The 25276-nt window shown below is 46.7% G+C and overlaps 1 protein-coding gene across 7 annotated transcripts in view; it reads right to left on the reverse strand.

The window, feature by feature from the left end:
* Positions 1–25276, reverse strand: part of LOC125324325 (sodium- and chloride-dependent betaine transporter-like) — a 65545-nt gene that overhangs the window by 25989 nt on the left and 14280 nt on the right. For 5 of the 7 annotated variants that reach the window (XR_007202930.1, XR_007202929.1, XM_048299988.1 and 2 more), the window contains 12 exons: positions 23770–23966; positions 20029–20163; positions 18561–18701; positions 17045–17132; positions 15376–15508; positions 12401–12535; positions 10832–10935; positions 9258–9382; positions 8885–8997; positions 8015–8152; positions 6621–6723; positions 315–415 (listed from right to left, as the gene is read on the reverse strand). Coding sequence is in view for 5 of the 7 variants with exons in the window: in XM_048299985.1 (XP_048155942.1) it covers positions 315–415; positions 6621–6723; positions 8015–8152; positions 8885–8997; positions 9258–9382; positions 10832–10935; positions 12401–12535; positions 15376–15508; positions 17045–17132; positions 18561–18701; positions 20029–20163; positions 23770–23966 (1513 nt within the window). In the remaining 2 variants the exon portion in view is untranslated. Of the gene's footprint in view, positions 1–314; positions 6420–6620; positions 6724–8014; positions 8153–8884; positions 8998–9257; positions 9383–10831; positions 10936–12400; positions 12536–15375; positions 15509–17044; positions 17133–18560; positions 18702–20028; positions 20164–23769; positions 23967–25276 lie in introns of those variants that run through there. The other 2 variants (XM_048299989.1, XM_048299986.1) reach the window with 2 other exon arrangements.

Raw genomic sequence — 25276 nt, forward strand, 5'->3', positions numbered from 1 at the left:
GCAAGTTTTTCAGAACAGGGTAATTCTCACTGGTCTTCTATTCATAGGTAATTTGACCAAACCTCTCCAGGCTTTGAGGATACATTTCCTTTTGCCTTCACAATACACAATTGGCTTCTCAGGCTCAAATAATTTTCCAGGCAAAACATAAGGCTTTACAAAGGAAATAAATGGCTACCTCAGCTATGGACAAGCTTCTGCTTCTCCACAGCAGTTTAAAAACTTTACAGCAGCACCTTGGAGATAAGTCAGCCTTTTCTTCTGAGAATTTGGGGACCCAGAGTGCCACATCATGATGTCATAATTGCACTTACCAAGCACAGACCCGGGGTGAACACCAGCCAGCAAATCTTGATCAAGGGCCACGGCCGGAACCCAATCATGTCCTCAATGTTGTCGTAGAAGCGGTTGGCACCTTGGCCACCAACCAGCACAAAGTCAGAGGTCAGATTGGTTTTGTTTCCTTCAACCACTATTCACATCAGATCCCAAACTTTCTTTATCCTTGGTGTTTACTCCTGGTGAAAACATGGCTATCCTAATAATAGAGCAGCAGGTGATGGGGTTTTCTGGGATTGAAAAGGCCCATCTGTGGCTAAATAGAGATGGAGGGGCTTAATTTCATCCATAAGTGTCAGAAAGATCGACACTGAAGAAAAGCACAGTTCCTCAGACAGCAGCAGCTCTTAGTGAGAGGATGCAGCCCATGCACTGGTAAGGACTGCAAAAGGAAAAGAGGAGTTCCTGGTTTACAGAGAAGCAAGGGAAAGCTCGTGCAGGTTGAGCACATGGGATTGTGCGAGTCCAGAGTGCTAAAAGGAACAAAGAGAGTGGGGAATGCCTAACAAAACCCTCTCTTCGTAAATAAACGTGCTGGTATACCAGGGAAGTCATGTCAAGAATCACGACTGAGGTGGGCAGGACCCCTGTCATCAAGACCCTGTCTTCCACAGAATATTTTATTATTGGCATAAACTCTGAAAACCTGGCAATTAAAACACCTCTGAAAACCAAATCTTCCATCTGCAAGTGCTGCTGTACTGTCTGGTGAGAGCTGTCTGATGGGTGTCTGATCTCCTTTTCACTGGTTTCACTTACTGGGTTACTTTGTTCACAGCGTGTGGGATCCACCTAAATCTCATGGTGCCCTGGAATGGGATACAGTTCAGAAAAGCACCTAGAAGTCCTGCCACCAGCCAGATTCTAACCATTGACTCTTCCCAACCCAAAGCACAGAGGGCAAACATATGCAATGGCATAGAGGAGACAATAAACTGCAGATGGATTTCAGCAGACCTTGCAATAGGCTCTAGGATGTCTCCAAGTATCAGGAGCCTAATGTTGGCCAGAAAGAGACGTAAAATGAAGAAAAATCAAAAAGTCATTTATAAGGTGCCCTAGCACCTTTCTAACCACAGCTAACCAGATATACCAGACTGCCTTAGGCAAAGTAAGATGACAATATTGGACAAAAAAAATTGAGCTAGTCTGTCCAGAAAAACGGCTACCAGTTAAGCACCTCTGGGATGAAATAATACCGTATTTGTCTCGTTAAAGTTTTATCTTGGTGCTTAGCTGATAAAGAAGGATTCTGCTTTTGGGGATGTTCATCTGTGAACTCATGGTCAGGTCAGTTCCCAGTTGCAAACGTGGTAAGATTTTGCTTCTTTATATCTCAACACCAGAGGGCTGGACTGGGCAAAATATGTGCCTGTAGAACTGGCCACACTTGTGGATGTTTGGAGTTTGGTGAGTTGTATTGTGGTTTGTGGTTTTTTTGTCTCAGAATTACATTCTCATATTACATTTCCTTTAAATATAGTAATTCTACAAAAGCACATTATGTGTGCTGCTTTTTTTTTTTTTTTTTTGTAATTCTTTGCATTATTTTCTATATCCCATGACTAATGCTTGCAGAAAATCTCTTTTAAACCCAGCTTTTTGAATTATTTGGTGGAGGGGGGAAGCAGGAGGATAGTTCTTTGAACACCTCTTGGTGTTGAGTTGGCAAGTTAAAAACCCGCCTCAAGCAAAGACAACAAGCTGTGGTATATCAAGGGACATGCAGCCTTGTGTGGGAGCCCAGCCTACACCAGAGAACTTCCAAGCTGTAAATATCATGAGGCTTCAGATAGAATTTCTGAAAATATATTGGGGATGAAAGGAGATGAGGTATATAAAATTAATTTTGCCAAAAAGCCGAAATCTTCCACAGGGTGAGAAAAAAAAAAGAGATATAGATCATGTGAATGGCAGTTTAGAATATAAGCACAGCACAGTGTCTTCCACAGAAACACACTGCCATGTCAGACATATGACAGATAAATTAATTCATAATACAGCTTCATGGCAGATAAAGTTTCCCTGCCAATTTGGATCTAGGATCTAGTCAAAGAGACATATCAATTAAAGAAATATGAAAATGCTAAACAAAAAGAACACACACACACATCCATCCCCCAACAAGAAAAAAAAATCCCACAACTTATGTTGTTAATTATGATGTGCCTCCACCTGTCCTTGTCCCTTTTCTCTGTAGGACAACCGCCAGGTCCTAAATTTCCATGGCCTCTATGGCAGTCAGAGGGTGATGTGATGAAACACAATGGGGACTGACATGAATGTCCTCAGAGAGTATATGAACAGGAAGCTTTACATAGTCTACACTTCACAGGCAGATGAAAAAGTAATCAAGCTTAAGAAGTCATCAGTTCAACCACTCAACACTGGGTTGTTGAGCAAATTAGAAGCTGGAGGACACATACTGGAGCAATGTGCCTTTCCTTCCCAGCACATTAGAAAGCTTAGATAAAGTTCCTGCAGAGAAAACCATAAAAATTTCCCCAAAGAGATTTTTGTTGGAGTGCACAAAGATGTTTGCTTCTATCTCCAATATTTCAAGACAAGGAGGAATGGGATGCAGTCACTGGACAGCTAACCATGAATGCTAGTACCACTTCCCTTGTGCAGATCAACCCCATATACCTTCAAAGTGGTTGTGTGCTCTTCTGACAAATCATTTTGCCACGTAAATGCACAGGAATAAATTTCACAGGAATCTAACTAGAGATTTGCTAACATCCTTATCTCTTGTCCTTATGGAGCCCTTCTCATTTTACGCAGCTTATAAAAACAGCAAATGAGGCCCAAATTAAAAGGGACAAAGATTGAATTTTACTTTTAGCATATTCAAAAAACAGTGAGTTTCACAGTTCTGCTAGTTTGGAATCTATAAAAACTCTCTCCCCGTTTTATCTCCCAAGTTACATTTACTTGCATTCATCTATATCAAATTTCACCCACAACATTCCAAAAGGTGATGACCATGGCTCCACGCCACAGTACCAAGCGTGTATCTGCTCCCTCTCTGTCTCAAACCTGCAGCATCAACACCTGCACCAGGTCTGTGCAAAGAGCCAGCAACAGAGGCACCCTGGCACCACAGCTGCACATCCCAGCACCACGGCCGCGCATCCTCTGCGTACCAGGCGCACAGAGCAGACCCGTTATGGCCCATAAGGAAGGTTGCTCACAGCCAGCGCATCTGAGAGCATTCAGCACACAGAGCCAGAGCAGGCCCAACAGGCAGGATCCAGGCAGGAGGAGGCTGCCATGCCACGCCACGCTGGGAGCCACGCTGCATGTGAGCAATGGAACCAGAGAAAGATTTATCATAGCACAACACGGGTTTACCCCAGGGTCACCCACAGGTACCCTCTGGCATCAGTTTGCTTTAGCTGCGTAAACAGCCCTAGTGATTTCAGCCCCGGCTCTCCTATAGTAATGGAGGCTCTTGCTTTCTCCCAGAACAGCTAATCTTAATGTGCATGCTGTGACTGCCTGGGGAATCTCCTCTGCAGCACATTTTGGTGGCATCATGTTGTGAATCTCAAACCCCAAGCCTGCTTATAGAAGGGCTGTCTGTCCCAAAGTGGGAGGGAGAGAGGAGAAGAAGCAGGGAGACACCAGAATCCCTGCAGCACTCTCCTCTAGATCAGCAGGTCCAATGCTGTACAATCCTTCCACAGGCAGGGAGCAGTACAGGGGAAATCCTCAGGTCTTTGGGAGAGCAGCTGCCTGGCAGCAGGGGGAAGCTGCCAAGTGGTGGGTGGCTGGCGTATGTGCTGGGAGAGGGGAAACTCAGAACGCATATTTGTGTTAGCAGAAATGTTGTAATTCTTCACAGTGTAAGCAAGAGGCTCAGCCCTGCCAGTTCTGAGGCTGGGGAAAAAAGCCCTTTAATCAGTGCTAGTCACTTTTTTCCCCCACTATAATGCCTCACCTCAGCCCTCTGACTACATTTTTGACCAGAATTACCCCAGTGGATGCAAAGCAGAATGTCAAGAGGGTAAAATCCCACTGTGTGGAGTGTGGCACAAATGAACCCATGGTTGTGAGGAAAAGGGTCACTTCTCTGTCCCCAACTACTCCATCTCCCTTTAAGGCTGCTGGGGCAGCATCACCTCTCCTGTTACTCATTGTCTGCCATTGCTCCTCTCCATGGGTCATCAGAAAGGGCATGTGGCCTGTGTGACTGTAAAAGTGGCATTAAACACCAAAGCATAATTCAGTTTAATCAATTAACCTAGCATGGTGATCCCCATCCTGTCACAGATGGATGGGGATCTCCATGCCCCTTTAATCCCAGAAGGACTGGGCAGAAGCTGACTCAAATCTGGCCAGGGTCTGCTACTGCAAGCTGTGAGGTGAGCTTCCTTTGAAGGAAATCTTTCTAAAATAAATCTCTCTTAGGGATCTCCTGCATTCCCTAGAGCTCGAGACGAAGCAGCTGGACCAGTCACCCTTTCAGTAAGAGAGGAGTTTATCCAAACCAGCAATTGACTCCTGCTCTATATGAAGCATTTGGAGAAACTGGTAAGCCCTTCACCAGCAACTGCACTGCAGCCAGTGCAACCTCTATAAAACTGTAAGCACCAAAAGGAGCACACAGGGACTGACTGCCCATAACAAAGCAAAGGTGGCACCAAATGGAATTGGCAGGTGGCAGATTTAGAATGAGGAAATGAGAGTGACTCCTCACACAACACCTGAGAAAGCCATAGAACTCCTTGCTGCAGCATTTTGGGGATGATAAATGCTTAGCCAAGTCAACTGGAAAAAAATAACAGAAGAGAAATAAATAGATTTCGCTTCTGGCACTGGAAATTCCTGGGCAACAAAATGAGTATTGCATCTGGTTTTAGGACACCCAGCTCAAGAAAGACGTGTAGCTGTCAGAGTGGGTCCAGAGAAGGACCATGAAAACTAAGAGAGGACTGAAACACCTGTCCTGTGAAGACACACTGAGAGAGTTTGGGCTGTCCAGCCTGGAAAAAAGAAAGCTCCAGGGAGACCTTGTTGCAGCCTTTCAATATATAAAGGGGGCTTGTAGAGACATGACAAGGGCTAACAGTTTTAAATTGAAAGAGGAGAGGTTTAGAGTGGATACAAGGAAGAAATTTTTGACTCTGAAGATGCTGAGACACTCGAACCGGTTGCCCAGAGAGGCTGTGGATACACCACCATTGCAAATGTCCAAGGCCCAGCTGGACAGGGCTCTGAGCAACCTGGTCAAGTGGAAAGTGGCCAAGAGGGTGGACTAGATGACCTTTAAAGGTCCCTTCCAAAACAAACCGTTCTATGGTTCTATAATAAGTTGTGAAAAGCTGAAGAACATTCACAGAGAGTATCACTCCTAATTTTTCTTCTATTGTATTCCTTCATGAGCTCCTGACCACTGAGACCCAATGTGATGCTGTGTTTGCAATCTTTCCCTGAGGTTATGATGGCAATGCTGTTTGAAGTAGTTGGAACCAGCAGATGTGTGACCGTGGGATGTTGAGGTCTGGTCTAAGCTGGCATCTACTGCAGCTGTGCACAATCCTTACAGCTATGAGGCTCCTGTAGTTCCATGAAGCAAAGAGAGGGAGCAGCTGCTCTGCATCACACACAAGACTCTACCCAAAACCCATCAGCCTTGAACAAGCTTCAGGGAGAAAAATCAAAGCCTTTGTGCTCAGAAAGAGATCTCCCCATGGGATATCAGAGAAGACTCTTCTTACTGCACAGACTAACAAGCAGTTGGTTTCCTCCTGATAGTTCATGAAGTTCAGTTTTATCCTGCTCCTGACTGAGTAGTTAAGTTACAGACTTCACTGAGAGCCAAAGCAGTCCCTCCTGTTTCTTTTCTGAGTGCCATCACAGCCAGGATAAACAGGAAGCAGGAATCATCACAGAAGTAGCACATAGCAGGTTTTCATCCCAGCAATTTCTGTTAGATTAACTGGCAGGACTAAACTAAATGCACAGTGTAAGTAGACAGGGACAGACACCAAAGAACAGCAGTCACTCCTCTATAGCTGATTATCTAATTCAAAGGGCAGATGGGAAGAACAGCAAGGTAGTTCAATATGAGGCACCTATGGAGAAGGAAAAAACATTCCTAGTCTAAATGTGGAGCAATTAAGAAATGTTGCAAGGAAACACAGTGAAAACTAGACAAGAAAGAAGATAATTACAGCACTTCTTTGCCCCCTGAGGATCTTCTCTATCCACTCCCACTTCTCAACCCCCATTCTTGCCTTGATAAAGAGCAAGACAGACTTTTGTCCTCCACTTACCATACACCCATCCTACACAGATGACTTCAAAAACAGCCAGGAAGAGCAGGCATGTGCCACTGGCAGCATAGTAGTCAAAGAGCTGGAAGATGTACATGCCACCCTGTTGAAGAGGTAGAGAAAACAGAGCCATGGCAAGACCATTCCACGTCAGGGAAAAATGGGTGGGCCAAGCAGAAGAATAGCAGCAGAAACACTGAACCTAGAGCAGGCAGGAGAAGAGCCTTCTCTTGGGGCTGCCCTCACTCTGTTCCAAAAACACCATCAGGCCTGGTGGCAGGAGAGTTTTCATGCCTATTCTATGATACTTCTGGGCTAGGCAGGCTTCTTTGTGCATAAGAGCAGGAGCTGGTTTGTTTGGCTGTTTTTAAACAGTTAGGAAGTTTCCAGAATAATTTTTGACATACCATGTAGCAGTGCAGAACTTAGCACCCAGAAAATTGTGATCTTGAGCACCAGGATATTCAGATACCTCATTTTTCTTCATCCAACTTTACATACTACTCGTGGCCCAAGCTCTGCAATGGCAGAGGCTCATGGCTTTCCTGCTGCTTCTGACTTCAAGCTGAGCCCTGCAGAGTTGTCATCAGCTACCTGTACAGGCCCATGGATGATTTTCATGTGATTTCTCCAAGAGAAAGCCCCTCCAGGTCAAGCAGATGCTTTCAAATAATGCTGAAAGGCTCTAGACACACAGTGTCACTCAAATCGATTACCACAGGAGTTGCCTTCAGCCAGGATCCTGCTGGAGGATCATTTGTCTGTGTCTAAGGGGTTTAACAGGAATTAGCTGTCACTACAGAGCCCACGGAGGCAGCACAGGAGCTCTAAGACCCTCACCCAGGCTTGTGGTACACACAGAGCACAGCACAGCACCATGCAGGAAGAGGTGCAGCGTTTAGCTGCAGAGCAGTGCAAACACTGTGTGCCTGGCACCGCACCAGCACAGCTCTGCTCCTTCTGGTCCCCAGGATCACAGGCTTCCCACGGGCTCCAGCAGGGTTATGGCACAGCCATTACCCCCAGGCTCCTCTCCTGCTGCTCTGCTTTGTGTGGAAAGCAGCCAGCAAATGATCACTGCCCTTAGAAGAGCTTGTTTTCAAACAGCTCAGCTTGTTTTAGCTCCCAGGTCTGGTATTTGCATGAAGCCGTGTGTCAGGCAGCCTCTCTGGGCTGTGGGACCAGGGTCTCTGGAAGGCTCAGTGATGCAGTGAGTGCACCAGTGTCACACGGGGTCAAAGCAGCACTGGCTGTGAGAGACACCAGCTAATGCATTAGAAATGAGAGACAATTAACAGCATCAAAGACAAGCTTGCAGTCTCTGCCCAGACCTCCAGAGCTGTGTAGCACGGGGTTTGGTGATCAGCTGTACAACCCAGCTACTCCTTGCTTACCTCAGTGACCAGCAACAAGCCCAGCAGGTAGCATATGACTGCAATGGCCAGGATCAGCAGCTCCCGACGCCCCTTCTTCCGAAACACACCAGGGAACATGTCGATAATAGCTGTCACCATGCTTTCCACACAGACGAACTGCAGAACAAAACAGGTCAGAGAAATGAGCGTCTCTCCTTCCCCAAGCACGCACTTCTCCTCACTGTCCTTTTTGTCCTCCCACCACCCAAATCCTTATTTTTTTAATTTTTCTTTTCATCTGTCTTGTTTCCACCAAGGGCCAGCAGAAACAGAGGAAAAAGACCTGGTTATCTGAGTACAAGGGCTGAGGTATTGCAGAGCAGAGCCTGAGCAAAACACCTGCCTGATGGACATGCGGGACACCCTCTGCTCCCCTCATGCCCGCAGCAGGGCTGCACGCTGCGCTCTACGGGGTTTGCTCTTGGCATAACAGGGGTATGGGTTTGTAGGAGGTGGGCACACCAGTGAAAAGAGGACACATGGATTGCTCTGGTGGGATGCAGCAGGGAGAAAACATCCCCATTCCCCATCCCAGACTGCACTGCTCGGTGCTGGGCCTCACTCTGTAGTGTGCTCTGGAGCTGGCACAGAGAGGGGGAGATGTAGCTGGGACACCCTCACACACACAGGGAGGAGAAGCCAGCAGAGATGCCAGCAAATAAAACCACTGTCCTGCCATTGGCCCTGGCTCCAAGCTCCCACAGTGTGAAAGTGCTGCACACAATGTAGAGAACCTATTCAAGGTACCAGCAAAGCACATACCCACCTTACCCTTTCCAATGGCCATGGGGAGTGCTCAGGGTGGGGACAGGCACCTGCATGTTAGGTGAGGAGGAGAGTTTGCTGTACCTGGCTGTCCAGTCCCAAGAAGATCAGCATGAGGAAGAAGAGGCAGGACCAGAGCTGAGACACAGGCATCATTGTTACTGCTGTTGGATATGCTATGAAAGCCAGGCCAGGACCTGCCAACAGACCACAGGATGACCACTGCCCTGCAGTACAGAGTAAGCTCACATACTTCTTTCAAAGCTCCTATTGCCACAACTGCTGGCCCACCCACGGCTGAAAGCTGTGTTGAGGAGTACTGGTCATGCAGACCTCTCTGCAGACACCCATAGTCATAGAGGATGTAGAGAACATCTTGGGTTTCACCTCAGAAGAGTGCCCTCCCCTTCAGGCTGTTTGTTTTCCCTTGGCTCTGAAGTCTCCCAGAAAAACTTACCTGATTCGGCCACTTCTGAGATAGGTACACCCTGCTCTCGAGCCATGAAGCCCAGCACAGAGAAAATGGCAAAGCCAGCAACAAAGCTGGTGGCACTGTTCAGGAAGCAGAGCGTGATGCAGTCCCTGCAGGAAGGAGGCCAGAGAGAAATGGGTGTTTCCTGCTGCAGAATGGATCCACTTAGGATCATGTCTGTACTCAGCTTCCCTGGTTGGACAGCACTAACCAAGAAACAGCAATGTTGTTCTTGAACCCACTCAGAAGTAAAAAGCTCAGAGCAGAGCCAAGAGCTCAAGAGTTATAGGACTATACATGGCATAGCGGGTGAACACAACCACACAACACATAGCAATAAAAAAACTGACAAGAGTCCAGAGAATAGTAAAAACAACAGAGAAAATGAGGAAAACAGAAAATTAGAAGAGAAAAGAGGTTGCAAAAGTAAACATAGTCAAGAAAGAGGAGTATCTGAAAGCATGAACACATACAGGTTCAGCAGGTCTAGTAAAACAAGGGTAGTAGGATAATAAAAATCCTCACCTGACAAGGGCTGTGTCTACACTGTCCTTATTAATTATGCTCAGGTGGAGGCTGGCATGTGCTATGCTACTTGTCCTGAAACTTATGTGCACTTGCTCCTTGTGAAAATTGGGCACCACTCTCAGCTGGCTGGGCTGGAAGCCCCACACCCCTGGATCCTGCCCGGGCAGCTGCTAGAACTGACCCACAGCATCAGCTGCTGTGGGGCACTGTGGGCACCCGGAGCTAAGCTGCCAGAACAAGGCACCTAAGGAATTAGAGGAAGGTGTCAGCACACTGCTTTATTGGTGACAGAAACATTTTGGAAGAGCCAGGGGAAAGTATTAACTGCCCAACCAACAGCCATGGCAGCACCTTTTGGAGAACAGGACAGATGATCGATGTCTCCCAAGCACAATTCCATTTCACCATCTGTGCTGGAGAAATATGTGAAAGAATAACAAAGTCCCTGCTTCTCGGGGCTCTGTAGAAGGTGTCAAAAATGGTCCTGATAGCTCCACTGAGCTCCATGTCAGGCCATGGATAAAATAGATCTGTAATCCAAGGGCAAGGAGAAGGCCAGACAGACTTGATTAATCTCCTTGATAGGATCAAAAGGCCACTGGCAGTACATTACTCCGATGGTAGTAAAGCACTGGAGACTGGGGGCCCGGCCATCATCTTTGTACCACCTCCCCTGTGTCGCAGATGTGATGGCAGAGCTGGCCATGTCACCCCTGCCCATTCACTCTGTCAAAATAGACTGTGCTGTCTACACAGTGGCTGGAGACACTCTCCATTTTCATTCCTCCCTCTCCTCCAGTCTGTCGTTTCCACGCTGACATGTGGAAGTCAGGAAGCACTATTTAAGCCATTTTCTGTACTCCTCTTTTCCCTCAGCCATTCTCCATCCCTGTGCTGAGTCCTCTGCAGCTTCTGCACTCTGAGCAGCTCATTAGTCACAGCAGCATGACCCAAGGTCTCCTCCTCTGATGCAGCTCTGTGCCCTCTGAGAAAATTTCCAGAAGGAAATGAGGAGTGCAGGCTCTTCCTACCTGTAACAGTTGTTGGTGTATTTGTTGTAGCTGCCCAGAGCTGTCAGGCACCCCTGGCAGATGGCGTAAGAGAAGAGGATCTGAGTACCTGCATCCAGCCAGACCTGGAACAGAGAAGATCAGTGGTCTTCAGATCTGGCTACAAAATAAACAAATGGCTGTGCCCTGTCAACAATAACTCCTCCAGTCATGGAGAACAAACGCTGTGAGACAGAAAGGGGATCTGCAGCAAATGGAGAAACTCAGATACCTATCTGGAAAAACTGAGCTATAGGACTGGAAGTCCTTCAGGAGAAGTCTCTTGAGGAGACCGTATTTTCACATCCCACTCAAGGTGACACCATTTCTCCATCCCACACTTTTGCATTCAGGGTAGAGATGGCATCCCTGATAGCATGGCTCTGTCTGAAGCTGTCACTGCAGATGTCTGTGGTCCCTACATGACCCAGATGATTAATCTCCTTGCAGAGCCACTGGTGAGTCACCCCAAATGAGAGTGTGAGCAACAATCCGTGTACTCCCTTCCCTGCTCCCAGATCTGTTTCCCACATCTCTGAGGCCACAGTGCAGGGTGAAGAGCAGAAAATTGCCCAGCTGAGAGACTGCAGGCCAGTCACCCACCCAGGCTCCCCTTTGCTCTGGCATTTCATGGGAAAAGCTGAGTGGGAGAGCTGGGCTCCATGGGAGAGCTGAACTGTGGGCTGAGCTGCAGCTCTGCTCTCACACAGTCCCAGGGAAAGCCCTGAGCTGGGAGTTTCAGGCAGGCAGGGAAACAGCCCACCTTTCTGATGGTCTCCAGGTTCCCCACTCATTCTCTTTTTCCTCTAAGCAGCCCCCAGCTGCAAACATCCCAGCAGCTGGAATTTGGTAGCCTTCAAAGAATCCCAGCCCAGGCACTGCTGCCTAAGTTCACACTGATTTCTCACAGATAGGTGGGTAGGCAGGAGCCCTTCAGGCACGGACACACATCCCACTTGAACCAAAGCCCTACCTTCTGCCTAAACTCAGTAGCAGGATCTCACTGAGGGTTTCCATGAGCTCCAACAACTGGTGGCAGGGATTGACCCTTTGGGCAGCCCCTGCCCCAGGCAGGTGGGACCAGCCCCCAGAACAGGTGAAGGGAACCCAGCTGGTCACAGCCCATGTCACATGCACGCCTTTGGTCTCTGCAAGCACAGGGACCCCACATGTCCTGGGAGGGCCTTGATGGAGCCAAAGTGCTAACCAGGTCAGAAAAAAATTAAAAGCGATAGATTATATACCCCCTTCCTTAATTATCTGCATTTAAAAGCCAGGAAAAGTATCTGTTACATGCTAAATATTTGATACACTCTTCTGGTTTTGCTGAGCCCATGAGTGGAAATGACCTAATATACACACATGCTGCAGACCATGAGCAAAAAGGATATGCTGTTCAGGTGGACTAGACCCCTCTCAGAAGTTTTAAGGATCCTGGTTCATTGGTCTCCTTTCAGAGATGACAGCTAGATGCTCAGCTAGCAGCAGACCCAAAGGCCAGAGCATTGAGAACATTCTCGTGGCCAGCATTTGCCTGACACCATCCCTCACCTGTGGGTCTGCCAGCCTGGAGATGTCTGGCTTCAGGTAGAAGATGATGCCCTCAGCAGCCCCTGGCAGCATCACCCCTCGAACCAGCAGGATAAGGAGCATCACATACGGGAAGGTGGCAGTGAAGTAAACGACCTGCAGGGGCAGGGAAACAAGGGGAGAGAGGGTCAGCAGGAACGAGGGCAGGCATCACCTCACCTCACCCCACCCCAGCAAACGTCCCTGACTGCTTTTGGCTGTAGCTGCTGCTGCTAACATAGAAGAGGGGTGGGAAAGAAATTAACCAAGCTTACATCTCACTGGTGGTTTAGTCAATTGACATTTTGTTCTTCATTCAAGACTCTGCCACTGGTTGCTCTGCTTTGTTTTCTCTTTCCAGACAGTGTGATTTCCCTGCTCTCCAGCTGTTCCCTTCATCTTTCTAAAGCTGCAGAAGAAACCCAGATCTCTTCCTGTCACTGAGTTTTAACGAGGAGTTATTAAAATGGTCCTATGCCCAGCGAGAGTTTTCCAAATTAAACACCAACTTTTGCTTTCCAACTTGAGACACCTATGAGGGGTCTCATTTCCAGGAGTGCTCATGCATCACTCTCATCCCTTCAATGCCTCTGAGCTCACAGGTAAAAAATGGGGGCAATTCAAAGCCTTTAAAGAAAATGTAGACTTTTATTTTCGTAATACCTATTTTTACTTCTTTTTGTGTGTGATGTAAATAGATATTACAGTAGAATTAATCATCTCTAAACCATTGCTCAATATAACCTACTCTTTTTTTCTATTTGCAAAATATTTGTCAGCAAGTTGCAACTTCCTAATATTTATTCATTACTAAAATTCATCCAAGTAACGTGGAGGCTTGTTTACTCCATGGATTCATAGTGATGGGCCTAAAATGACTTTTTTTGTGCTTAGTAATAATTGGTCAAATAAGTCACAGTAAATGGTACTTTTGCTGTTCCCTGATTGAATGAGAATGGCAGTACTTTGGGCACAAGTATTAAAATCTACCTTCAGAAATCACTTTTAAGGAACATTTATGCACAACAGCTGAATGCATAAGGAAGAGAAACATAGGGCAAAATGAATAAAAGATAAAGGCTTTTAAAAGAAAATGAGTCTTTATGAAGTTATTTGAAATTATTGTCCTGAGGTCACTATGGTTGCTTTAAGTTTGGATTCCTTAAATCACAGAAACACAAACATAAGGATCTGGCAGGGTTATCTCATTAGAGCAGCCTCTCAGGCAAGCACAACCTCCTGTTTAATCTGGAGCTGTTGAACAAAGTTATGCACCTACTCAGAATTCTTGGGTCTTTCCCACTGCTTATCTTAGTACATTGTCAGCAAAGAAAAAGAGGGGAGCAGTTGAATTTTTTGACAGTGCCCCTGTAATACTCAAAATTACTGCCTGCAGAGAAGACAACTGGCCTGTTTGACTTGTAGTATATCTGGGGACAGAAACCCCTCCCTTAGTGTTGCACCACATCCATAACACCTGGCTGGTAAATAGCCAATAGCCCTGTATCCTAAAAATTTTGATGGAAAAGTCTTCTGTAGTCTCAGGAAGACCATTCCATTTACTACATGTAGTCACTGCTTCCTCTCACTTTCTGGTCTGGTTTTGCCAAACCAAATCAGCTAAATCAGCCTGACTGAGCTACTTAAGCTTTCGCCTTGTGCAGATAAGTTTTGCACACTGGGGCAGCACGAGGCAAAGGAGAAATTCAGTGGACAAGTCTGAGAGCTAAAGAGAACCTCGGGAGACTTAATTATTTTTCCATGCAGATCACAGCCTGTCGGACCCAATCCCTTGTGAAGATGGCACTGTGGTATTCAAATTAGGGGGCATCAGAGATTCAAGGTTTAAAATGCAGACCATCCATCACCTCTCCCCATAAATGTGGAGTCTGGCTCTCCTTCCTTGAGAAATGGTGGACAACAAGTCAGGACTAGCAAGAACCAGTAATCAGCAAAAACTGGGAAAAATCTAGTCAGGGGAGCAAGTTATCTCATTCTGTTGAAATGGGTGTCCAGTGCAGTTTTAAGGTAGCAGATGGGATTTGACACTGAAACACAGGTGACAAGTACGAAACGGAACACTTGTCAAGAGTAGTGATTTGAAGGAAGAAATCTGTTGCAGAAATTAGTTCCCTTCCTTTGCTATTGGGACATCTCCTGGACACCCACAAGACTAATCATCAATCATCATTAATGATCCACCATCTCATTGCAACTCCAGGAAAGAAAGAGGTCCTGAGCAAGTCAAGGCCATGGCAGTGTCCCTAATACCCAGCCCAAGGCATCAAACACTCACTCACTCCAAAAGGAGAATCAGTCCATCTGCTCTACAGGATGAACCTCAGGCTCATCCCAATTGGCTCCAGCCCCACTAGCAAAATGCAGAAAGTGACCAACTGACCCAAAACCCGCAGATCCAGAAGGAGCACAAAAGAGAGAACAAGGACACTTTTCCCACCCCAAGTGCTTTGCAGGACAAAGAAGCAGGAGAGATTCATTATCTTTTCACTGAGCTGGTTATAGGCAGCAGCTTGTCTGTTTTGCTCAAGTGTTTAATTATTGCCAGGGATGGGAAGTCTGTCACTGCAGAGGATCTTGTTAAAAACACCCTCAAGCCACAGCAGGACAACACAGTGGTGAGTGCATGATTCCCAAGGGCACTTGGGGAGTATCCATCAACCACTGTGGGTATCTGCAAGGGAAAATGTGACTCAAAACTCCCCTCAGTTCGCAATTCTTTCCCAATTCTCCCCTCCCTGATGGACCTACTCATTTATTCTTCCTCTTAGGGTTCAGACACAACTAGTGTATATCAGCATGGCCCCAACAGGTTTTAGGTTTTACTTTGGTGCTGTGTCTCCTGCCTCTACTTCATGTAGAAGGGAAAGAGATTGGGGAAGAAATATAAGATGGGTACAAGGAGGCTTATGACCTGGGAGGATAATCTCCATTCCTACTTTGCCTGTTGACTTGACCCCTTTCCAGATGCAGAAGTAGCAGATGGTCCACGCCAGCAGAAGACACAGAGCCAGCTCCCAGCGCACAGTGCCCAGTTTGTGAATACCATCCGTGAGCCCCAGGACTCGCTTCCTGCCAGTGTCCAGGGACAGGGAGAGAAGCATTAACACTCCACACCACTCACCCATACAGACCCTTCCCATTTACCCCATCCAAAGACTTAACAGCCTATCTACGATACATCTGCCCGTGGCTCCCAGCCATGCAAATCATGCCAGCTCTGCTTAAGGCTCCCCTCTCTAGTCATCTCTGCTCCACCATGTCCTGTAGCTGACCCAAACCCTCCCACTCTCCAAACCCATGGTGCCATGGCTGTCAGACCCACACCACACAAAATCAACACCTGCTCCCCATCGCTCCCTGAGCCTGGCAGCTCCCCAGCAGAGACAACTCAATCCAAAGCAGGCCACCAAAGCCACTATCAGCCCATGGCCACCATTCTTTCTCCCCATATGCTATAGACACCCTATATATAAGCATAAATTATCTTTATGATTCCCATGCCCTTCCCTCAGCCTCCTTGCTTGACGATTCACCATCATAGGTAGGCCACATGAGAGCTCAGCACTGCAGCTCATGCAGTTCCCACAAGCCCAACCCCACATTTACAACTCCTCTGCACATCCTGCTCCAAATTAGTCCACTCAGTGTCCCCTTGTGCTCTCCACAGAAAACCTGAACAACTGTTTCAGAGGGGTCTCAGCTCTCACTAAATAGTATGTGCAAGGAACAGGGCAGGAGAGGGGACCCAGCACTGTGCAGACTTTCTGCAACCATGGGAATTTATCATCTCTACGTGCCCTGTGGTGGCTGCAACAAACAAAGGACAGTCAACCTTTTCAAAGGTACTTTAGGAGCCAGAAATGGGGAAAACACCCAAACCCAACTGCTGAAGCTGAGTCCCTGACAGCCCTCTTCTTTATAAGACTTTCCTCAGTAGCATATGGGGTGGTCGGGTGGCTTCACCGATGACCACCTTATCTGGGACACTGTCTGGCCTGCTGCAAGACCCCTCATTCAGACTGTGTTTTAGTGCCTCCAGCCCCAAGTTCCTCAAAATTCTCCTCCTTCCTCAAATTCCTCTCTGGCATCTCATGCATCCATCTCAGATCCCTGCCCTCCAGGGACGATCCTGAACAGCCTGATAGACCACTTCCCTTAGACAGCAAGCAGGACTAGGTCAAAAGAAGGGAAAAGGCAGTTTTTCCACTTTGTGTTTCACTGTGGAGGACTGTTCAGTCTGCCCTGGCCTCTCACATTTGCCTACCACGTGTACCTCTGCTTGCAGCAAGTCCTCGCCTGCTTTTGGTGCCTCTCCCAGTGGCCACACTCACCCAGGCAGCTCAGTGCCAGAAAGCAAACACACCCTCAAGGTGCACATGAGCACCCCTGGGCAGGCATGCAGTGAGCTGCTTTTGAGGTGTACCCAGCCCTCACACCCTGGGCTCTGTGCCCATCCCCTTGGCAGCTCGTTGTGCTCCCCATGTTCAGATCTGACACGTGGCACCTCGCTTGCTCCTACAGACACACAGCCCCCTGCCCAGGCACTGCTGCCGCTGGAGCCTTTGGATGAGAGCGAGCCTGAACAGAGGGAAAACAATCACATACTCCCAAAACTCAATCATTGAGGAGGTGGCGTTCGCTGGCAAGGTCCTGTTGTCCAGGCTGGATCTATTCAGAATGTCCACACAGAGATCTACCAAAAGAAAAGGAAGCTGATGAGGTGAGAAATTCTCTAGGGCTCCTCCACGAAGGATGCTCCTTGCCCTCTAGATCCTAACCCTCACTCTGGCAGAACACAGACCCTTCACCCTGTGCTATAGAGCATCTCATTAAATTCTTGCATCTCATTAAACATCACATTAAACTCTGCCTCTCCCCAGCTATGAATCCCAATCCAGCAGTAGCCAAAGGCTTCAGGAAGGGAAGAGGGGAAGGAGAGAACAATTCCCTGCCAAATTGAAAACAGATGGCTGCAAAATATACATTATCAAGGGATAGTGACTATGAGTAGCCAGGATAGAAAATCCCATTCTCTTTCCACATCATGCACCATTCCCTGTCCACACATGCATGCATATGTTCACACACACCACAAAGGCCTTCCTGTTCTCCTTTGCCATCCCCAACCCTGTTACAGAGCGTGAAATAACTAAAAACAGAGGAGATGGCACACATCCAATGCACCTCATCTTGCATTTTGCCAGCCAAAGACAATCCACTGGAAAACCAAGGAAACCCAGCTGTTGTTGGGAAGCTTCTCTCTATTAAGAGAACATACGTGGCTTTCCTTACAAACAAACCCATGCTAGGGAAGCTGAAGGAATTGGATCAGCTCTTCTAAAGGCTGGTTACTTCTGCTGGGATGGAAGGGCAGAGAGACCTGTTAGTGAAAGGCCCACAGGATAGAGAAATTTAACTAATTGCAGAAATTAACTGATGCAAGAGGAGAAGGGAGGGAACCAAGCTGCTGCCAAGCAAAACAACCTGTTCAACATGTTAAAAAAGTCCTGATAAGGACATTCACGAGGATTACCTCACATCTACCCCATCTTCCCAAGCTCAGCCCAAGCACCTTGAGTAAAGCCAAAGCCGGGTCTTCTCTGTTGGGCAGAGTTAAGTGAATTGTGAGCACAAAGAGATGAGACCCCTGCTGAATGTAACGGTATGGAGGCTGTGTGGATGTGATTAACCAGGAAAACAGTGCCCTTAAGAGTTTTGTGTTACTGGTTCTTTCATTGGGAGACATGAACTGGCAAAATCCTCCAGTGCAGGCTTGGCCTGATCTATCCCAAAGCTGAGTGCACCGAGGAAACTGTTCAGGCACTGGCAACAACCGTCCCAGTAACTCCAAACAAATGGGTAGAGTAAGGGAACTGTAAGATAAACTGTTGTACCATAATAGCTAATAAAAAGCTCCTGCCACATGAGGAGGGCTCTAGATTGGCTTGAAAACTCTACCACTCACCTCTCCTGCTTGCCAGAAAATGCCTATTTTTTGGTGACATCACATTGCAGCTCATGAGAGCTTCTTATCCAAACAAAAAAAAAAATATTTTCAACAAAACACAAATAATTTCTGGGAATTGGAGAGAAGCTAGAAGCTGACCAAGGGAAGGTGTACCTGAGTTCCAGGGGTTATTGCAGGTGGCCCATGGTAGCACTGAAGTGAAGGAGCTGAACAGGTAGAAGAGTGCCCAGGACAGGATGATGATGTAGTAGACATTCAGATACCCCTCAATGACTTGGGAGGCATATCCAATTCCTATGAAGAAAAGCAAAGGAGGTGAGGATGGGACTGGCAACCAGCTCCAAACACATCAGACTTAACCCCGAACAAAGACACAGGTCATGCTGTGGCAAGAAGGATGCAACACCAACAACACGGCCCTCCAGAGGATAGTGCAAGATCTACATAAGGGAAAGAGGAAGGATTTTGTGACTGTGCACGCAGACAGGAAACATTGTTGGTAACTCTAGACAGGTCTGTGGTGAAACAGCCAGAAAACCTTACGCTGCTTTGAAAAATAAATTTCTGATGGCTACCATGCCACTGCATTATAGTGCCTCTTCTTTAGAAAAATACAGCTCTTGCCTCTGAAGAAAAGAAATGCAGCTGAGTCTCTTACTTCTGAAAAGACTCAGGCAAAAAACATCCTCACAGCTGATACACACCATGCTCAGCTTTGGTCTTGAGTCCTGCTTGTGCCCATTGCTGATCAAGACCTCAGAAGAGTAATCAGGCCAGAAAGGCCCAGTTCAGTTATTTAAAACTGGTTGTCAGTGACCTTTGAGATGCCACTGCTGTCCAGCTCCAGGCCAGTGCCAGAGCACAGGGGTCTCCAGTGCAGGAGGTCCCAGACCCCCAGGGAGTTTCAAATAGCACTGCATGCCCATGCTCGAGCAAACTAACCAAGCTCCACTCTGCCTGAGCACAGGTTTCTCCAACTGCAGAACATGGTTAATAAGCTCTCCCCTAGACAAGAGAATTGAGGAAATTATATTCATGAATACAATAATCCCATTAAATAACCTTCCCTGGGGCCCCAGAAGTCCTGGTTCTTATCCCCGTGGCTTAACCTCAACCCCATCCCATCTCTGGGCTGTCAGACCAGTGCATACAGTCTGATTCCCCCAGTTTGCAGGATGTCAGCCTGCAAATGCTGCCACAGCAGCCCTGGGCACGGGAGCGGCAGGGAAAGCACTAGAAACCAGCTTTCCTCATCCTCTTCTCACTATTTGTTCTGGACTACACACAGGTGTTTGTATATTGACACTTCCATCCTTCCTCCTTCAAGCTGGCCATCCTGCTTCTCCTCTCTCCCAGGCTCTGAGCTCCTCAAAGCAGAGGTCGTGGTTCAGCTGGACCAGCACAGCCCCCAGCCAGCACCACACACCCTCACTCACACACAGAGGGGTCAGGGAACTGCCCCTGCACACAGCAGGCACCAGGAGGAGTAACAAGGCTGTGAGAGAGAGGATGGGAGGGAGAATAAAGCAGAAAGAAAAGCCAAATAATAATATTTTTTTAAAAGGATCTGAGCCACTAATTGTTAGGAAGTGTTGCCAGTAAATACTGTAACTGGACTCACCTTCAAAGATGGGACATATCTTTCTCCAGGCCGTCACCCCTCCCTGGCTGGTGTACTGCCCCAGTGCCGTCTCCAGGAAGAACAGGGGGATCCCACAGGTGAAGAGGAAGATGAGATAAGGGATGAGGAAGGCTCCTGCAGAGAGGGTAAAATGCTGCCTCAGAAACCTCTTCAAAAACGTTATCCTCACAACCTCTTGCCAGGTAGCTGGGACCACAGCTGGAATCAGCTACATAAACATAAATGTTTCTCAGAACTAACCGTGCAACCTCTGCTAAAGAAACAAGGCCTGCACCGCCATCATTTCTCAGAAAAAAATACAAGGGTGGTCTGTCTTGTGCTACTGCGGTGCTTCTGCATTTGGCATGGGCGAAAACCTAGAGGTAAGGAATAGCCAGACAAGGAGCTAAAAAAGTATAGTGCTGAAGAAATTCTCCCTGCTTCATGCTCCTGACCTCATTCCAGATTTCAGCAGGAATGGGGTGAACAAAATAACTCCTTGTTTCACATAACCACATTTGTTCTGCCTTTCATGAGAGTCACAGCAAAACTCCCACTTGCCCAGAGGATACAAACCTGGAGGCTGGTGACATTTCTTGGTAAGTAATAAATTTGCCAGGATATAAATTTACTTGAGACATATTTCACGTCAAATTTGGAAAGCAGATTGCACCAGAAGAATGGAAATAGGGGAAGAGTATCTTTCCAGCATTTTCAAAATGAAGAAGTTTAACTTCTATCTTCAAAATCCTTTTTTTTTGCTAAAATGTAGAGAAATGTCTGAAGAGAAATCAGCCTGAAATAGCCCCCAGACTAACCCTTGTCAAAATGGAAGAGGAAGGAGAGAAAGAACATGGCTTTTTTCCAGACACAATAACCAACATAAACAAAGCATAAGAAAAAAACCAAAAATAACAACAACTAAAAAGTTTAATGCCCTGAAAAAATGGTTTAATGCTCTGTTCAGCTGTCTGAAATTTTCTGCCTTTTCAGTTATGCTGCCAAACCAAAACACCAAATATATTCACTGCCCTGCTCAAAACCACTCCTGAGATCTCATTTTCACAGCTGACCTTCCTTCCGTCATTTCACTTTTTCCACATCCTTAGTGTAGATTTTCACACTTCCTCTCCCCTCCAAACAAGATAAGGTGACTGCTTTCCTCACTGAAACAACTGTGGCAGTCTTGCCACTTCATACAATAAACTTTTGGTAGTGAACACCTCTCTTGCCAGTGCCTGGAGAGCATCTCAGCTGCTTGCAACCAAGATGAGGGTGCCTTTCTCAGCCACTGTCCCCCCAGGCCCTCTCCTTCTGTGCCAGCACAGGCATCCACACTGGCATTCCTTCCTGTGACAATTAGCAACTAGGAACACTTGCCCTTGTTTTTAAGCCAACAGTGTTGCAATAACAAAGAACCTCCAAATTTCCCCTAAACACAGCTGTGTGTAGCTGCAGGAGACCTGGGGCCTGAGGGAAGGAGGCTGGTTCTGGGGGTCAGTCTGGTTTGCAGAGTAGGGAATGGGAACTGCAGGCCCTGAACTAGAGGCAGCAGCTGCTTTCGGTGCTGCAAGATATCTATGCCAAATCTGCAAGACAGCTTTATTATCCTGCACACAGATGACCCTTTCAGCAGATTCCAGACCCTCTCTTCTGATAGAATCTGTCGCAGAGATTGACCCATTTTGGTCTCTGAGCAACAATGGTTTTCTTACACCTCTATTGTCTTGTGTCTCTTAACTGTCCCACAGCAGTTACCAGCTGAAACTCCTGTTGTGATCCTCTCCTCAATTTGCTGCTCCACTGGAGGAGACTCAGCCTTGAGTGGGGCCCCCAGAAACAGATGCTCTTCCCTTATGCGTCAATAAGAAGTTCAGGATGCTGAGCAATCAGATCAAATTTGACAGTGCAGCAATAGATAAGGTTACAGCTGGTCACTTTACAGAAAATTAGCACTATTGTTTCCATGGCATCTGTCTTTATAGCTGTATAACCATCTCAGTACATCCAAAGGTGGAGAAAGGTGACAGGACAGCAGTCTCCAGTTTGGGGGGTGAGGGTGGGACAGGGATGCAGCATTTGTAGGTGGAAAATACCTTTTTTGCAATTTCAATAACTTTTCCAATAGTGAGAATATCCTTGAGTGTCGTGGGAAAGACACTGCCTTGTCCTGTACCAGAGTTCTGGTTCCCTAGAGCCCCAGAGAGAGAAAAGTACCTTCTACAGCAGTACCATACTTTTGGCAAAGGGAATGTGTGAGCTGTGAGGGAAGGACTCTCCCATCCTAACCTTTCCCAAGCCTAGCCTCGTTGCCCTCTGAATCACAGCCTTAGATATTCCAGAGTAGTTTAATTAGAAAGAAAAATGTTATTCAATAGATATTTAAAGTGAACAAAAGTAGCCTTTTCACTTATGCTAATTAGCATACAAATTGCAAGGACTACTGAACTGGGTACCACAGGCATAAACTATGCAAAGATATCATCTGAGCTCAGGGAGAAATTTTCCATGCAAACCCCATGATTCCTCTCTCAAAGCATCACTGCAGAACAGGCTCTTCAATCAGATGCACCTCCAGTGTTTCCTAACCCCCGCCCATCTGACTTGCTCTTGGTGCCTCCCATCAAAATATTGGAGGATCTGCTAAAAATCATCCCAGGTTCAAGAAAAACTCAATTCCATTTTCTTTAACCATTTCTTACCATGCCCCTCTCTGGTTTGGAGGACATATTTTATTGTCTCTTGTTTAATTTGGATAAACTCCAGCAACAGCACAGAGGACAGGAATTTGGAAGGCCTCGGAAAAATTACAGAGGAGCCACTCAGCTATTGGTGAAAGCTCATGGCACCTTGGAAAAGAAAGGCCTTTGGGGCATGGTCTGCAGAGAAAGGAAGCTCAAAGAGAGGAGGGAGGAAAGCAAGTCCCAGAGCATTATTTCAAGGTGTCTCTAGAGAACAAGAACAAAAGAGAAGTTATTGCTGTATTTGACATGTAATTTGTTATTCCTCCTTTTCTTTTATAAAGTTAGATTTTGATTCACCAAGAAAAGTTAGTGACAGTCAATTATTCCCTTAAGTTTCATTTTATTGTTATAAGAAATTTTAACTTTTAACCATATAATGATCTTATTGAAGTGTTACTGCAAGAGAAAAGGAGAGCCATGAAAAGAAACAAAAGGGAAGGTGAATGAACCTTTTTTGGGGATGTATTTCCCTAGCAGTGGTTTGATCACTGTACAAATTGCTCCTGGGGAAGAGGCAGAAACCTCCTCGTAGGGTCCATCAGGCCTTGGCAAGGATACCAGCAAAGGATACCAGCACTATCTAAGCCTTTCCTCCTCTGTAACAAGGGCCTGAAAAGATGGAGTTGACACCAGGAGTAGGAAAAAGGAAATATGTAGGAAGAGGTCACCGTTGGCTTTTCTGACCACTCACAGCATTTGGTATTTTCCAAAGACCAATAATTTCTTGAGATACCCAAGAGCCTTAAGTTGTTACTAGAGTTCAATTTTTTAAGAGTCTAGATTTGAGATTGCTGTTTTAAGAAAGAGTACCCGCTGGGGAGCTGGATTCACCCCTGAGTTTTTATTCCTCCTAGTTTTGGCAGGATCTAACTTGTTGAAGGAGAGAATAAGAGAGTGCCTGAGGGTACATGGGGCATAGGAGAAATGGGTTCAGGCATGCACGTGTCTCTTGTCATACCTACAGATCTGGAACAATTCATGTGTGCTGTGAACTCACCACCACCGTTCTTGTAGCAGAGGTATGGGAACCTCCACACATTACCCAGGCCAATGATCTCCCCAGCCACAGACAGCACAAACTCCATTTTGTTCTGCCACTGGCCTCTCTCTTCCATTTCCTCCACTTTTATCTCTTCAGCAGATGTAGTGGCCCCATTGGGTTCTCCTTCCTTGGATACAGTTCTTGTCATGGCTCTGTGGGACAGAAGAGAAGGAGAGCATGGGATGTAGGGAGCTGCTGCAGGACCCACTTGTGGGAAGAGGAGTGAGGGGACCAGACACCACAATAGATGTGTTCCCAGTATCAGCATGAGGTTCCCTCATCCTCTGGAAGATGGTTTCTTTAGTGTCAGCACAAAGTGTTCTCCACAAGTTACATCTCCACAAGTTACATCTGAGCTGAAGGGACAGAGTGAGAAGTTGCTGTTCAGGTGAGAAGAACCCACCTGCACTAGCCCTTCATGGGACTCATCCCAGAATTCACCCTTCCCTCCCCACAGCCCCATTCCTCATCCTTCCCAAACCACCAGTGTAGTGTACCTCCATCTGCCCCTGACTAAGTGCTCTGCACCTCCATCATTGCTGGAAGCTTGCCTGGGACTTTGGAACCAGCAGTTCAGACTAAGAGAAAAGGAGCTGGAGCTGAAGCAGGGAATGGAGGCAGAAGGAGTTTCTCCTCCCTGTGTGCTTTATACAACAACTCTTTCTAGAGTGGTTTCAGACAGCAGGATAGAAATATGAATAGGATAAATAGTCTGAACAAGAATGGACAACCTACCATCTTACTTTAAGGTATTGCTAGGAGTGTTTTCTTCGACCACCAGGACACCATGTTTCACTACCACACATTCATGCCACCTCAGCAAAACACACACACATTTTTTTGGCCTAGGCTCTCCTCAATAAAGAGGTACCAGCACCAGTCCTCCACCTTTGCCCAACCTTGCAAAGAATACAGGGCAAGGAAGCAAAGGCCCTCGGGTGAGCAAAAGGGCCTCAGCTTGTGAGGTGTTTCAGGTCTGAGCAAGGGAGTACTGAGATTAGGCAAGCTCAGGTACTGCAGTGAAAATAGTAGGGGCAAAACACCCAGCCATGGAAACACAGAGCAAAGTCACTGTTGAAAGAGGCACACTGAATATGGCTGGGCCTCTAGGGAGGCACATGAAAGACATTTTCCAGTCTACACTAAATCCTGAATCGCACGTAGCATTTTCTTAATTAAGCAAAGTTAGTGGCTGCTTGTTACAAAATATATTTTTCTATCATTCACAGTCTTTTTATTGGCTATTAATTTAAATCCAGTCAAAATTAACACAGGTGCTTAACACTGAATCTTCTATCCGAATTATTCTTGCATTATTACAGACATTTGATTATGAGAAGAAACTGAAAGGTGAAGAGAGAAAGCTCCCTTTGACTTAGCTAAAAAATTTCTCCTCAAGATCTCATTCTAATGAGTTACCTGAGATAGGGATGCACATGTGAGTCCAGACAAAAACACAGAC

This window comes from Corvus hawaiiensis, chromosome 4, assembly GCF_020740725.1.
Source record: "Corvus hawaiiensis isolate bCorHaw1 chromosome 4, bCorHaw1.pri.cur, whole genome shotgun sequence".
Lineage (NCBI taxonomy): Eukaryota > Metazoa > Chordata > Aves > Passeriformes > Corvidae > Corvus > Corvus hawaiiensis.